The 11,923-nt window shown below is 47.3% G+C and overlaps 1 protein-coding gene across 1 annotated transcript; it reads right to left on the bottom strand.

Annotated features, from left to right (window-relative positions):
• Positions 1–1,301: 1,301 nt before the first annotated feature.
• bub1 (BUB1 mitotic checkpoint serine/threonine kinase) lies at positions 1,302–10,623 on the bottom strand. The gene is made up of 24 exons (XM_015024951.1): positions 10,429–10,623; positions 10,259–10,318; positions 9,281–9,422; positions 8,523–8,719; positions 8,233–8,273; positions 8,096–8,154; positions 7,979–8,028; positions 7,608–7,792; positions 7,410–7,522; positions 7,062–7,276; positions 6,944–6,984; positions 6,755–6,874; positions 6,553–6,663; positions 6,393–6,471; positions 6,063–6,141; positions 5,802–5,970; positions 5,665–5,725; positions 4,231–4,832; positions 3,614–3,714; positions 3,317–3,478; positions 2,836–2,993; positions 2,586–2,763; positions 1,711–1,817; positions 1,302–1,640 (listed from the first exon to the last, which is right to left on the bottom strand). Exons 1-24 carry the CDS (start codon positions 10,449–10,451, stop codon positions 1,445–1,447), a joined length of 3,249 nt encoding a protein of 1,082 aa, XP_014880437.1. The 5' UTR covers positions 10,452–10,623; the 3' UTR covers positions 1,302–1,444.
• Between the last annotated feature and the right edge of the window lie 1,300 nt (positions 10,624–11,923).

The following is an 11,923-nucleotide window of genomic DNA, read 5'->3' as shown; positions in this document are numbered from 1 at the left end:
GACAGACTCCTTCCTACGCCCTTGCTCCCACTAATCCTTTAATTAGTACTTTGGCTAACTTTGAAAACATTTAGCTCCACTTAAATTATTTTTCCAGATAAATTCTAAAGCGCTAATTTACTTGGCTGATTTGTAAACTTAGTTTAATAAAGTTTGATTCTTGTCTGTTCAGAATTCTTTGGTTAGACATTTAAATTCATGCCTTTATTTTGACATTTAGAACATTTCCATTTCCTCTCCACAGTAAACATACAGGAACAAAATAAACAGTAGAAAACATACAGAAGTGCATGGCATACGCACAAAAATAACAGGCGTTGCCTCAACTGTGAGATCCAAAGCTTGTAATTATAAGAAAAGGCCTCAGAACAAGATATGAACAAATTCAATATTTATGAAAACGATAGGAAATGTAAATTATAATACTAAAAATAAATGTGCAAGCTTTCAAGCACAGATATAATTTGAATTTAAATTACTATGTAGCACAATACCACAATAGTATCATGCTTTATTGTTAGTTTCCCCTAATTACCGTCTCAGTATAGCGCTTCAGCATTAGCGTCCACTAATCACAACAATGGTATAGCTTAGGCCCGGTGGTCACTCCAGGTGGTCTCCTGTAACTTATAGATGTGTCTCTACTTCAACACACCTGAGTCAGATACTGAGTCGTTAGCAGGACTCTGGAGAACCTGACTGCACTGAGGAGGAGATTCAGCTGCTGGATCCAGGTGTGTTGGACCAGGGAGACATTAAGAGCTGCAGGACTCGGACCTCCAGGACCAGGACTGCCCACCTCTGTGCTATAGTCATTAATGTGCTACAAAATTCTGAAAATGTTTGTTCATCAGCAGCTAAACCAAATTAGTTTTAGTAGTAGTGAACACTAAAATGCTGTATCATGGTAATTAGTTAAAGCTGAAGCAACATAGTCATTAGAAGGAGCTACATCAGGGGTGGGCGATCCTGGAGGTCTGGAGTCCTGCAGCTCTTAATGTCTCCCTGGTCCAACACACCTGGATCGTGTCTCTGGGTGATTAACAGGTTTCTGCAGCTCTTGATGGGCATGCAGTCATTTGAATAAGCTGTTCTGGACTAGAGGCTCATCTGAAACATGCAGAGCAGGGGGGATGAGGACCAGGTGGGGAGAGACTGAGCTAAAATATTACAATCATCTTGTTTTTTTATGATCCAGAACCATCAGAACTGAAATCCTGAAACGTCTCCCTCTGCGATTTTAACTGGATTGGGACAATATGCTGCCACTCAGGTCCGTTTTTAGCAGAAACACAAAAATCAACAAGACTCCAACACATTTTATTGTTAACAACATAAGAATCACTTCACAGCTCTACAAAATGAAGCCCATAAAAAATAATATATTTACAGATGATGTGATGAACTGAAACCAGTCTGTGTGGTCCAGTGGTTCTCCACAGGATCACCTGCGGGCCCGGTGGTTCTCCAGCAGCTGCACCACCAGGCGACTCTTTAGCGTGGCTAGCTTGCTGCTGTAGTGCTGCTGCAGGACGGCGGCCAGCCGGCGCCGGAGGCCCTGCAGGCTGGGCAGAGCGCCGCAGTCCGGCACGTTGAGCAGCGTGTGGAAGAAGTCCAGCCACAGGTCGGCGTGGGGTTTCCTGGAGGGAGAGGAGGCGGTTAGGGGGAGAACCGGGCCGGATCCAGAGGGACCGGTGGTGATCGGGTTACCGTCTGAAGATGCCGTTGGTCTGCCAGACGCCGCCCTCGTTAACAACCTGCATGTAGGTCCCAAACAGCAGGCAGTAGACGGTTCCCGCAATCCCAAAATAATCCGTCTGGAAACAGAGCAGATTTGTATTCACACCCTGGTCCGGGTTCTGGTGGTTCTGATGACCTGAACCCAGAGTTCACTCTGATCCAGATTTAATCTGCAGCCAATAATTCAGCTTTGACTTTTTAATGGAGTTCAGAAATCATTCTGAGGGTCAAAGATCATTGGCTGTTCAACATGGAAGCTCTGCTTCTGATTGGTCGGGCCACCACAGCTCAGCCAATCGGTGCCGTGGATTCATCAAGCATTATTATAGAAATGTGATCAGATGTGTCCAGTTTCATTAACATATAATTATATTAAGAAATAAAAATATTAATTATTAAGGAATACATACATTTTTTTACATTAATAAATAAATGAGTACAAACTGAAACATTTACCAACCCACCAATAAGTGATGAAATACAAAATAAATGTTAACTAATTAAAGATTAAAATGATCAATAAATATAAATAATGTAAATGCATATAATAAATATACTTAATAAATTGATGGAGAAAGTTTTACCAAACCTAACTGTAGCAATATTATATCATTAAATAAAACCTAATAATGAAATAGAACAATAAATAAATATAATAAATGAAACTAAAAAAATAAATATAAAAATTTTTTATATATATATTTTGTTCATCCAGTTCTGACTTTTACTTTTCATTAATTTCTTATTACTGATTAATTAGATTTTTAATAATCTCCTTTAGTTTGTTACTGGCAGGCCCAGAGTCCAACCGAAGCCCCGCCCCTCTCCAAGCCCCGCCCCTCTACCTGGTAGCTCCAGGGTTTCCCGCTCAGCATCTCTGTGCACTGGAAGCCGGACGTCAGACACCTGGCGGTGAACGCAGTGCATTCTGGGAACAGCGCCATGTCGATGCTCTGACCCAGGTCGATGAGGACGAGGCCGTGGTCCACGCCGTCCGCGTCGAAGCTCCGGTTCTCCAGGAACCTGGAGGGGCGGGACGACGGCGTCAGACGGGCCGGAACCAGAACCAGAACCAGAACAAGCAGACGGACCCACCTCTCTCCCAGCAGGAAGTTGTCAGGTTTGATGTCGGCGTGGACGATACGCGCGGCGTGCAGCTGCTCCACGGTGTGCAGGATGCAGATGGCGAAGTGAAGCACGAGGGGCGGCGGCATCACCCTGTCGCTCTGCGCCCGGAACAGGTTAACGGCGTTCTGCGGCGAGAAAACAAATACAGAGAGCGTTACCGAGGCGACGCGGAGCGTCACCGAGGCGACGCGGAGCGTCACCGAGGCGACGCGGAGCGTTACCGAGGCGACACGGAGCGTTCACGGAGCGTTACCGAGGCGACGCGGAGCGTTACCGAGGCGACGCGGAGCGTTACCGAGGCGACGCGGAGCGTTCACGGAGCGTTCACGGAGCGTTACCGAGGCGACGCGGAGCGTTACCGAGGCGACGCGGAGCGTTACCGAGGCGACACGGAGCGTTACCGCAGGAAAACAACTGTAGCTGGGGCAGCACGTGGGGCGGTACGCACCAGCAGGGTGCCGTAGTTGTGCAGCTCCCCCAGCATGATGCTGCCATCCAAGAACAGGTGAGCGGAGCGGATGCTGCCAAACAGGTGGCGCACAGAAGGAGGCAGGCGGGCGTCCAGACAGGTGTTGATGTAAAACTCCCAGGGATTGGCCGGTTTCTGCACCTGAGGAAGACGGGAAGTGATGACATAGAAAGGAGGAAATAAAAGGAAGTGAGTAAAGCTAATATGAGCTAAAGAAGGAAGCAAGGACAGAGGGAAGGAGAGCAGGAAGTGGTGCGGCGCCCCCCCCCTCCTGACCTTCAGCACCATCCTGTTGGAGGTCGCGGGGTCGGTGGCCTGGAAGACCGTGGCGAAGGCTCCCTGCCCGAGGACGGCGTCCACCCTGAGGGACGACGATCCTGCAGGACGAGAGACAGCAGGACGTCTGAGAAGGTCCTACTCAAAGTTTCCACATCTCCCCTGTTTATCAGATTTAACAGATTTTCTGTCAGCTGGAAATTAAAACGACGTTTAATAATTTACTGCTAAAAATCTGAAAAGTGTGGAGCGGGTTTATATCATCTGTGGCTCAGTTAGACTGAGCTTTCATGTCCTTCTGCAAATTCTTAGTCAAAATCAGATCTTTGACTAGGCCATTCTGCTTTGATCTAAACCATAATATCCTGGTTTTAGCTCCATCATTCTTCCCACAGCATGATGCTGCCACCGCCGTGTTAGGTGTGAGCCAACCAGATCAGACCAGAGCTCCTTAATTTGATACCAGCAGGAACTCTTTCACCCTAAAAACATCAGGGCGTGAATTCAGGTGCATGCCACACTTTTCAGCTGTTTATTTGCTACTTATGTTGGTTTGACTCATTAAAGTTTGTTATGCGAGCGGTTCAGGCTGTGACCTCTGACCCTGCTGGTCCTACCCATGCTGAGGGTCTTCTTGGGGCCGATGCTGGGGACGGCGCAGGGCCAGCTGTAGCAGCAGGGGTGAGAGGTCAGCGGTGGGCGGAGCCGGGACAGCAGCTCAGAGATCCGGTCGGGGTCCCAGGGGTCGGACACCAGCTGGAGGTCGCCGGGCGCCGCCGGGCTCATGGGGACGTCCCGGGTTCTGGTGGTGCAGGCCGAACCAGGTCGGCAGGGACTCAGGAAGGCGTCCAGGTCCGGCTCCGCTGAGGCCTTGGGGGCGCACTGCGGGCTCATGGGAACGTCACCGAGCCGGTTCTGGTCCGGTTCTGGGCTGCCGGGCCTCTCTGGGTCCTCCAGGATCTGAAACGGTTCTCTGATAGGCCTGAGCGGGTTCTGCGGAGGGCTGGCGTTCGTCTCCCAGCCGGCGGCCCCAGAGGCCTCGGCCGTGCAGAGCGTCTGGTCCCTGAAGGAGAGCAGGGCGGGCGGCGGCGGCTGCGTCATGCTGAGGCAGGAGGAGGCGAAGCCGTCGGCCATGATGGTCCCCTGCCGCGCTGAGGGCGGCAGCAGCGGAGCGCCAGCCGCCGCCGCGTCATCAGCTGGACTCTGCTCCATGATGGGGCTGAGGGAGAACCAACCAATCACTTCATACCAATAATACACAGCTTCTTTACTTCACGTAGCTGCTAAGCTAGAGAAGCAACTAGCATGCTAGCGCCAAAATGCTAACAAAACAGGACAGTTATTTGTCTCTCAAAACATCGACTACATACGACTGGTTGGTGGAAGAACAAATATTAGCTGATAAAAACTGTCTGTGAATCATATTCATGCGCTTGTTTGACGCTAGCCACCTGGCATTAGACACTTCATTGCTCGTGCACCGCCACCATGTGGTGAAACTTGGTACAACGCCTATAGTCAGAATACTTTCACCTTTGAACAGGTAAACTCTGAAAAAAACAGCCAAGCGGGACGGTGGACAGGCCAAGGTGAAGTACAGACACCAATTTAGCAACTTTGTTGACATATTTAGCAAATTTAGTGACAAATCTAGAAACCTAAAAAAATTAAAAAGAGGCATATGACAACTACCTACTTTTAAAAAAAGTGACTCGTGATAAATCTAGTAATTTGTTTTTGAAAACAGGTGAGTAACAACAAATCCACCGACTATAAAAAAAAAAAAATAGCAACTAATCTAGCGACTCTTTAAAAGAAGGGGCGACTGTGGCCCTTCAGTCAGTCGGAAGGTTGAAGGTTCGATTCCAGCCTCAAGTCGCCAAGGGACTCAACCCCAAACTGCCACCGATCTGGGCGTCGGCGTATGAATGTGTGAGTGTTTGAGTGCGAATGAATGAATGAATGTGACTGTAAAGCGGTTCATTAGTTCAGTCCATTAGAATTAGTGACTGAATTAGTTGTGACCCCATGTTGGCCTGAAGTCGGCTCACCTGAGCTTTTTCGTCTGTCGTCTGATGAAGACGTTTTCGTCATCGCCGTCTCCGTTATTCTCTGCAGGAACATCAGAATCAGAACCTCATCCAGTGAAGCATCATGGAGGCGGAGGAGGCGGAGCCTCTGCTCGTACCTTCAGCCAGGAAGAAGCAGCCGCTGAGCGGCGTTTTGTGAGCGAACGGCGTGGAGACGAACTGGGCCAGCGGGGCGAAGTCGGTGGTGCTGTTGGGGCAGGCGGCCAGCGAGTTGTAGCGCGCGCCCCACATGGTGCTCTCGTCTGGGATCAGCTCCGACGGCGCCTCCTGGTGGACACGGACAGGGATTCAGCCCGACAACCGCCAGCACCAGCTGGACCAGAACCACTGGAGATTCCTAACAACCGTCCGAAACTCACGTTGGGTCTGTCCGCCCTCGGCCCACTGAGTTCTGTCAGAGCCCTGGCCGGTTTGGACCGCTCAAACAGAACCGCGGCGCTGAAGGAAACAAAAACATCAAATCAGTCCATGTGTTACCATGGTTACAGATGATAAATGTCCAAAACTGAAACAGGAGGAGCAAGAATCGTTCCAGCTGCAGAGAAAGTTCAAAGATGGAGGAAGAAAATCAAGAACAAAAAAGATAAAAACAGAAAGAAAAGCAGAAGGAAAGGAACTAAGGAAGGGAACAAGGACGTTACTGTCTCTTTAAGGAGGCTCTGATGATGAGGAAGAGGAGGAAGGTTTACCTGCCGTTCTCTTTGTCTTCATAGTCCTGGAAGATGGTGAACGGGGCGGAGGCCGGCGGCTCCAGTACCAGCGGGACCACTGTGACCAGGGAAGGAGAGAACGGGTCAGAACCCGGCTAACCAGAACCAGCCTGCAGTTCTACAGATCCAGAACGTTTACCGCCGGTCTCCAGGTCCGGGTCGGGCTCAGCAGCGGCCCGGTGCAGCATGGAGGCTCCCTGGAACGGCTCGTCCAGGAAGGTCGGAGCCTGGAACATGTCCATGATGACGCCTAGAGAGAACCGGGTCAGAACCAGAACCAGAACATGATGACGCCTAGAGAGAACAGAACCAGAACCAGGACCGGAGGAGCGGGCTCTCACCCAGGGCCTCCCGCGTGTTGACGGTGGGCGACGGCAGGGCCCTGGAGGGCGTGGCCTGGACGAAGCCCAGAGAGGAGTTGGGCGTGACGTGGGAGAAGTTGGCTGCTCCTCCCTGAGACACTGGAACGATGAAGAAGATGAGGATGAGGATGAAGAGCAGGAAGAAGGAGGAGGGCAATGAAGACTCACCATCCAGCTTCTCCTCAGGTTCTGGTACCAGACCGCAATGCCTGATGGGAAATATGGAGGGTCAGAGAGTTTAAGGAAGTCGTGTGAGTTTCCCCTCCGGAGGTCGTCAGGTACTCACAGCGGCGCCGCGCCGAGCTCGTCCGGGTTCCTCTGGGCTGATGACCCGGGAGCCTGAGGTTCTGCTGCGCCGCCGCAGTCGGACAGGACCGGGGGTGGGCGGGTCGCCTCAGAACCAGAACCGGTACCGGCAGCCTCCTGGATCAGGCTGAGGTCGGAGTGAAGCCTCAGGCCGACGGAGCGACGGGAACGAGAGGAGGAGGAGAAGATGGAGGCCTGGAGGGGAAACATCACCGGGTTACCTGGGTCAAAGGTCACATGATGAGACAGAGAGAGAAAGGAATAGAAAATTAGAAGACAGAGAGAAAGAAGGACAGAAAGGCGGCCATTGCTCCGTCTCCATGGTGACCTGCAGCGTTGCGCAGTGAGATCCTCCGCAGGCCTCCAGGCCCTGGTTGACCTGCTGCAGCATGCTCTGCAGCCTCTGCACCTCCTGCTCCTGCTGCCACAGCTGCTGCTGCACTGCAAGGACAACACCAGAACGGGTCACTTCCTGTCTCAGGGAGAACCAGGTCACTTCCTGTCTCAGGGAACGCCGGGTTCTTACTGTTCTCCCTCCGCTCCCGCTCCTGCCTCTCCCGGATCTTCCTGAAGTATTTCTCGGCCCGGACCTCTTCGAAGCAGAACTCGGCGCCGTCGCGGACCAACGCGTCCTCGCTGTACTCGGAGACCGTCCGGGTGGCGGCATCCTGACTGGGACGTTGCATCCCCGACGTCTCGGCGCGGGACGCGCTGCGGACAGCACCACAGGTGAGCAGACACCTCGTTAAGACCAGGACTAACGAGCTCAGAGGACTAACGAGCTCAGAGGACTAACGAGCTCAGAGGACTAACGAGCTCAGAGGACTAACGAGCTCAGAGGACTAACAGCTCAGAGGACTAACGAGCTCAGAGGACTAACGAGCTCAGAGGACTTACGTCGTGACGGTTCTTCTCAGAGGCAGTTTGGATGGAGAGCCAGCGGCGGCCTGGACAGAACCAGAGGTTTAGTGGGTCATACTGGTGCAACGGTTGCAAAACGTAACAGACCGGAACCTTTTTCTGGGGAGACATCTGATTGGTCAGCTGGGAGTTCTGCAGAGGGACTCGGGCTCCTGTCCAATGAGACACAGGAAGAATCAGCAGCTGATCCAACATGGTATCATGAGAGAATCGGGTCGACAGACTCTCACCCGACGCTGGAGGCTCGGTTCTGGTTCTGCTCTGGAACTGCCTGCAGGTCACACTTCACAGTCAGCATAAACTACACTCGCCAAACCTCCGCTAATCTGCTAATATGCTAACAGCAGAGCTAATTTTCAGCTTAAAATTAAATTTGTGCTCAAGACTTGTCGTCTTTAAAGGAAATATGCCTTTTAAGGTTAGCGCTTTAGCATTAACTTCCCTTAATGCCATGTTAGTAGCGCTTTAGCATTAGCTTCTTCTACAAACACTGTTGGTTTAGCGCGTTAGCTGTACTCACCTGTACTCATGGAGCAGCGTGTCCGCCGGCTGCGCCTGGTTCTCCAGAGCCTTCAGGTAAACGGCGTCAGCCTGATCCTTCATTCCCTTCTGCTCAAAGTGCCGAGCCCAGGCCAGGTACAGAGCCGCCGTCCTGCTGCCGACGCCGCGACTGAAGACGTGAGCGTACAGGGTGGCGGGGTCCGCGCAGTAACTGGCCTGGAAGACACGGTTTCCATGGAAACCTGAGCAATGCAACGCAGCTTCCAGCGTCAGGGATGACAACAGTACCAGACCTTCATCACTGAAAACCTGATTCAATTAAATCTGCAGAAGACTGAGATACTAAAGAAGGAAGGAAACAAGGAAACAAGGGTGGAACAAAGAAGTAAGGTAAAGGTAATCTTGTTTTTATAGCATATTTTCAGCAACAAGGCAATACAAAGTGCTTTACAAGATTTAAAAGAAAATACAAACAAGGGAGGAAAGAAGGAATGAAGTAGGGAACCAAGAAAGAAAGGAGCTAATTAAGTAAGGATGAATCAATTCTGATTAATAAACTTCTGGTTGGATTTTAATGAAAACATTCAGATTCACCAAGCTAACCTAAAACTCACCAAATCACACCTCCATGTTTCTCCATCAGCAAACTTAAAGGACACTCTCGCTGTTTGAGGAAACTAGCTGTAACTAGTTCTAGTTAGCTCTAAGAAACTCGAACCAATCAGGATGAGCGGTTCGGTCCTGCTGCTCAGCGCCGGAACAATGAGTCTGACTTACACATCTGATGCAGTAGTTGACGTAGCGGACGTCGTTGGCATATTGATCCACGTTGAGGAATCTCTGGACCAGCGCGTCAAACACCAGCGACATCTCACTGCTGCCCCCTGCTGGCTGCCTCTGCTCCAGGAAGTCCACAAACCTACAGGAACAGAAAAGTCAAAAACAAAGCAAGCAACGTTTCTCTGGGGCAGCAGGCAAATATTTTGTTCAACTGAATTTGTATGTATTCATTAGTCTTCTTCATATTCTTTACTGTATTTATGTGAACTTGTAATGTCATTTGAACTTCCTTAGCCTGTAGCAACAAACAATGAGTTAATTGCTTGATAAATTAACATGACCTTCATTTCAATTCAGATGATTAATATTTTCTAATACAATTTTTCCCCAGAGACATCATAATTCATTTTATTTGTGGTTTGGCTGTATGTGGTTTTATTTCTGGTTTAGGTTATTGTGTTTTATTTTGGTTATTTAAAATGTCTTCCAATTCTACTGTTGAGCGGTCATTACAAAATTAAAGTTTATTGGCTTCTGAGAGAACAAACTTGCATTATAATATTGAAATTGGGTTATATTTTTGGTTTCATTTTGTGTTTTTGTTGTTGAGATTTCATGGATGTGTCTGTTTCTATAAATATGTTCAAGACTGAATTAAAATCAGGGCTACCTCAAAACCTTCACTGAAATAAAGAAAAATGTCCTATATGATAAATAAAATAATTATTTTTCAGAAATTTGTTACATCTTTTCCAGTTTCTAAGACCCATTTTATCCACCTCTTGGTTAAAGCTGTCAAGATTCCAAATTGTTCCACAAAAATCAGAGGAGACTTCTTAGCGGCTGAATTAACTCATCAGAACAGACAAAATGGTATTCAAAACTGAAGACAATTTGATTTTGAACTCAAGCTCATTTATACGTCTTAAATCATAATGTTCGGATTAAAACAGCAGAATTAGCGGAACCATTTACCTGTCCCACGGAGCCAGCGGGTCGTCTCCGCTGTAGGAGGCCAAACTTTCTTCAAAACACCTAAATAAGAGGAAATATGGAGACAACGTTAAGGAGGAAAGCCCAGCGTCCAAAATATAGCTAATAACTGGTATTAGCTACAGGAGGCTAACTCGGACTAACGTTTTTACCGTAAATACGAAGCGATATCCATCTCAACTCGGGCTAAAACTTGGCTCACTATTAATATATTCACCTTATGGATAAATAGAGATTATATTACTGTGTAAATTTCTAATTGTTATAAGCACTTTAACTACAATAACAATTCCTGTTGCTGCCTCTGTTCCTGTTACGTTTGAAATTTCGCGCTCAACCAATGAGCGTCCAACAATGCATATAAGGCACGCCCCTGATGAGAAACAGGAAGTGACGTACATAGTTGCGGAGGTTCTTGTCAGCTTGTCAGTCCAAACAAAACTAGCTTAAATTAAACCAAAATAATAATAATAAAAACAATAATAATAATAAAAATCACAAAGTAAAATACATTGAGTCAAAATAAAATAAATCAATATTTTTTTTATTAAAGTGACAGTCATGAATTGTTCATGGACTAATCATTAAAATGATAAAATACAGATAACTTGTCCTTCCTCCTGACTCCTGTCACAGGGTTTTTTGTTTTCTAGTTTCACTTTCAAAAGTTAAGCTAGGCACTGGTGGTAACATCTTGTGGAGCCCTCAGATAGAGATGGTCATGTCTTTCCTACCGATCCTCTCATGAAGTTGTTTAAAAGTTAGAAAACTGTTGGTTTCACCAAAAATATTTTCAGAAGCAGTTTCCAGCAGACTGTGCTAATGGAAAGCAATGAATGGTGCATTAAACTATTAACCAACACAAGAAAACAGTGATAAAAGCACCGGGGGAAATAGGGGGCTCAGAAAGATGGAGGGAAGATGAGAGGAAAAACATAAAAAAGTTACTCTAATAATATTTTGGATCATAATTATAATTTTTATCATCAAATTTAACCTGTTTTTTTATTGTTAATGTAAAATAGAAGTTAAAATAACATTGAAATGTTATTTTCCATGCTCATGTCTTTCTTATTAGCTGTCAGGCTGCTTTGCTGAAATGGAAAAGTTTCTGACCAGAAAAGAACTCATGCCTGATTAAAATAGCAAGGCACGATATGAATGTAATAATTACTGAATAATAATAATAATAATAAGTGAGAAAAACATTCAAAAGTTAATGTTTCTTCACATATTTTGGTATGAGGAACTTCTGCAAAGTCAAATACTTGATAAACTTGCCTAGGAAAATTGGAACAGATTAAGCCGACTTTGAGTCTGTCTATATTACTGGAAGGATTGGGGTGAATTGGAATCCGTTATGGGATCTCTGACTATCTTCACTGAATTATTATTGTCTGTAACTTTATTACTGTGTTGTGCTATGTTATTACCATTTGGCAGGTAATTTGTGGTGCATTACTGCGTTTTGACCTTATTATAACCATTAAGTCATGTTACCGTCCTTTATTACAGCAGGAGTTATACATTAACTATGTGTTAGTGTGTTATTACTACATTAACTGGGATTTACAGTGATGTCAGAGTTATTACAGGTCTTGTGAGAAATTCTGTTCCCCTGTGAAAATCTGTTCCCCCTGTGTCGGG

This window comes from Poecilia latipinna, unplaced genomic scaffold (genome assembly GCF_001443285.1).
Source record: "Poecilia latipinna isolate Pla-1442-1.1 unplaced genomic scaffold, P_latipinna-1.0 Scaffold3885, whole genome shotgun sequence".
In the NCBI taxonomy this organism is placed as follows: Eukaryota; Metazoa; Chordata; class Actinopteri; order Cyprinodontiformes; family Poeciliidae; genus Poecilia; species Poecilia latipinna.
Note: the sequence above shows the minus strand (reverse complement) of the source record. Positions and strands in the feature narration are given on the sequence as shown.

Excerpts from the sequence above, each read along its gene's own strand:
- bub1 (XM_015024951.1), bottom strand. The coding sequence starts at position 10,451 with ATGGATATCGCTTCGTATTTACG. Across the intron at positions 8,720-9,280 it reads TCAACTACTGCATCAGATGT|GCCAGTTACTGCGCGGACCC; the intron begins GTAAGTCAGACT and ends CGTGTCTTCCAG. Across the intron at positions 2,994-3,316 it reads ACAACTACGGCACCCTGCTG|AACGCCGTTAACCTGTTCCG; the intron begins GTGCGTACCGCC and ends TTCTCGCCGCAG.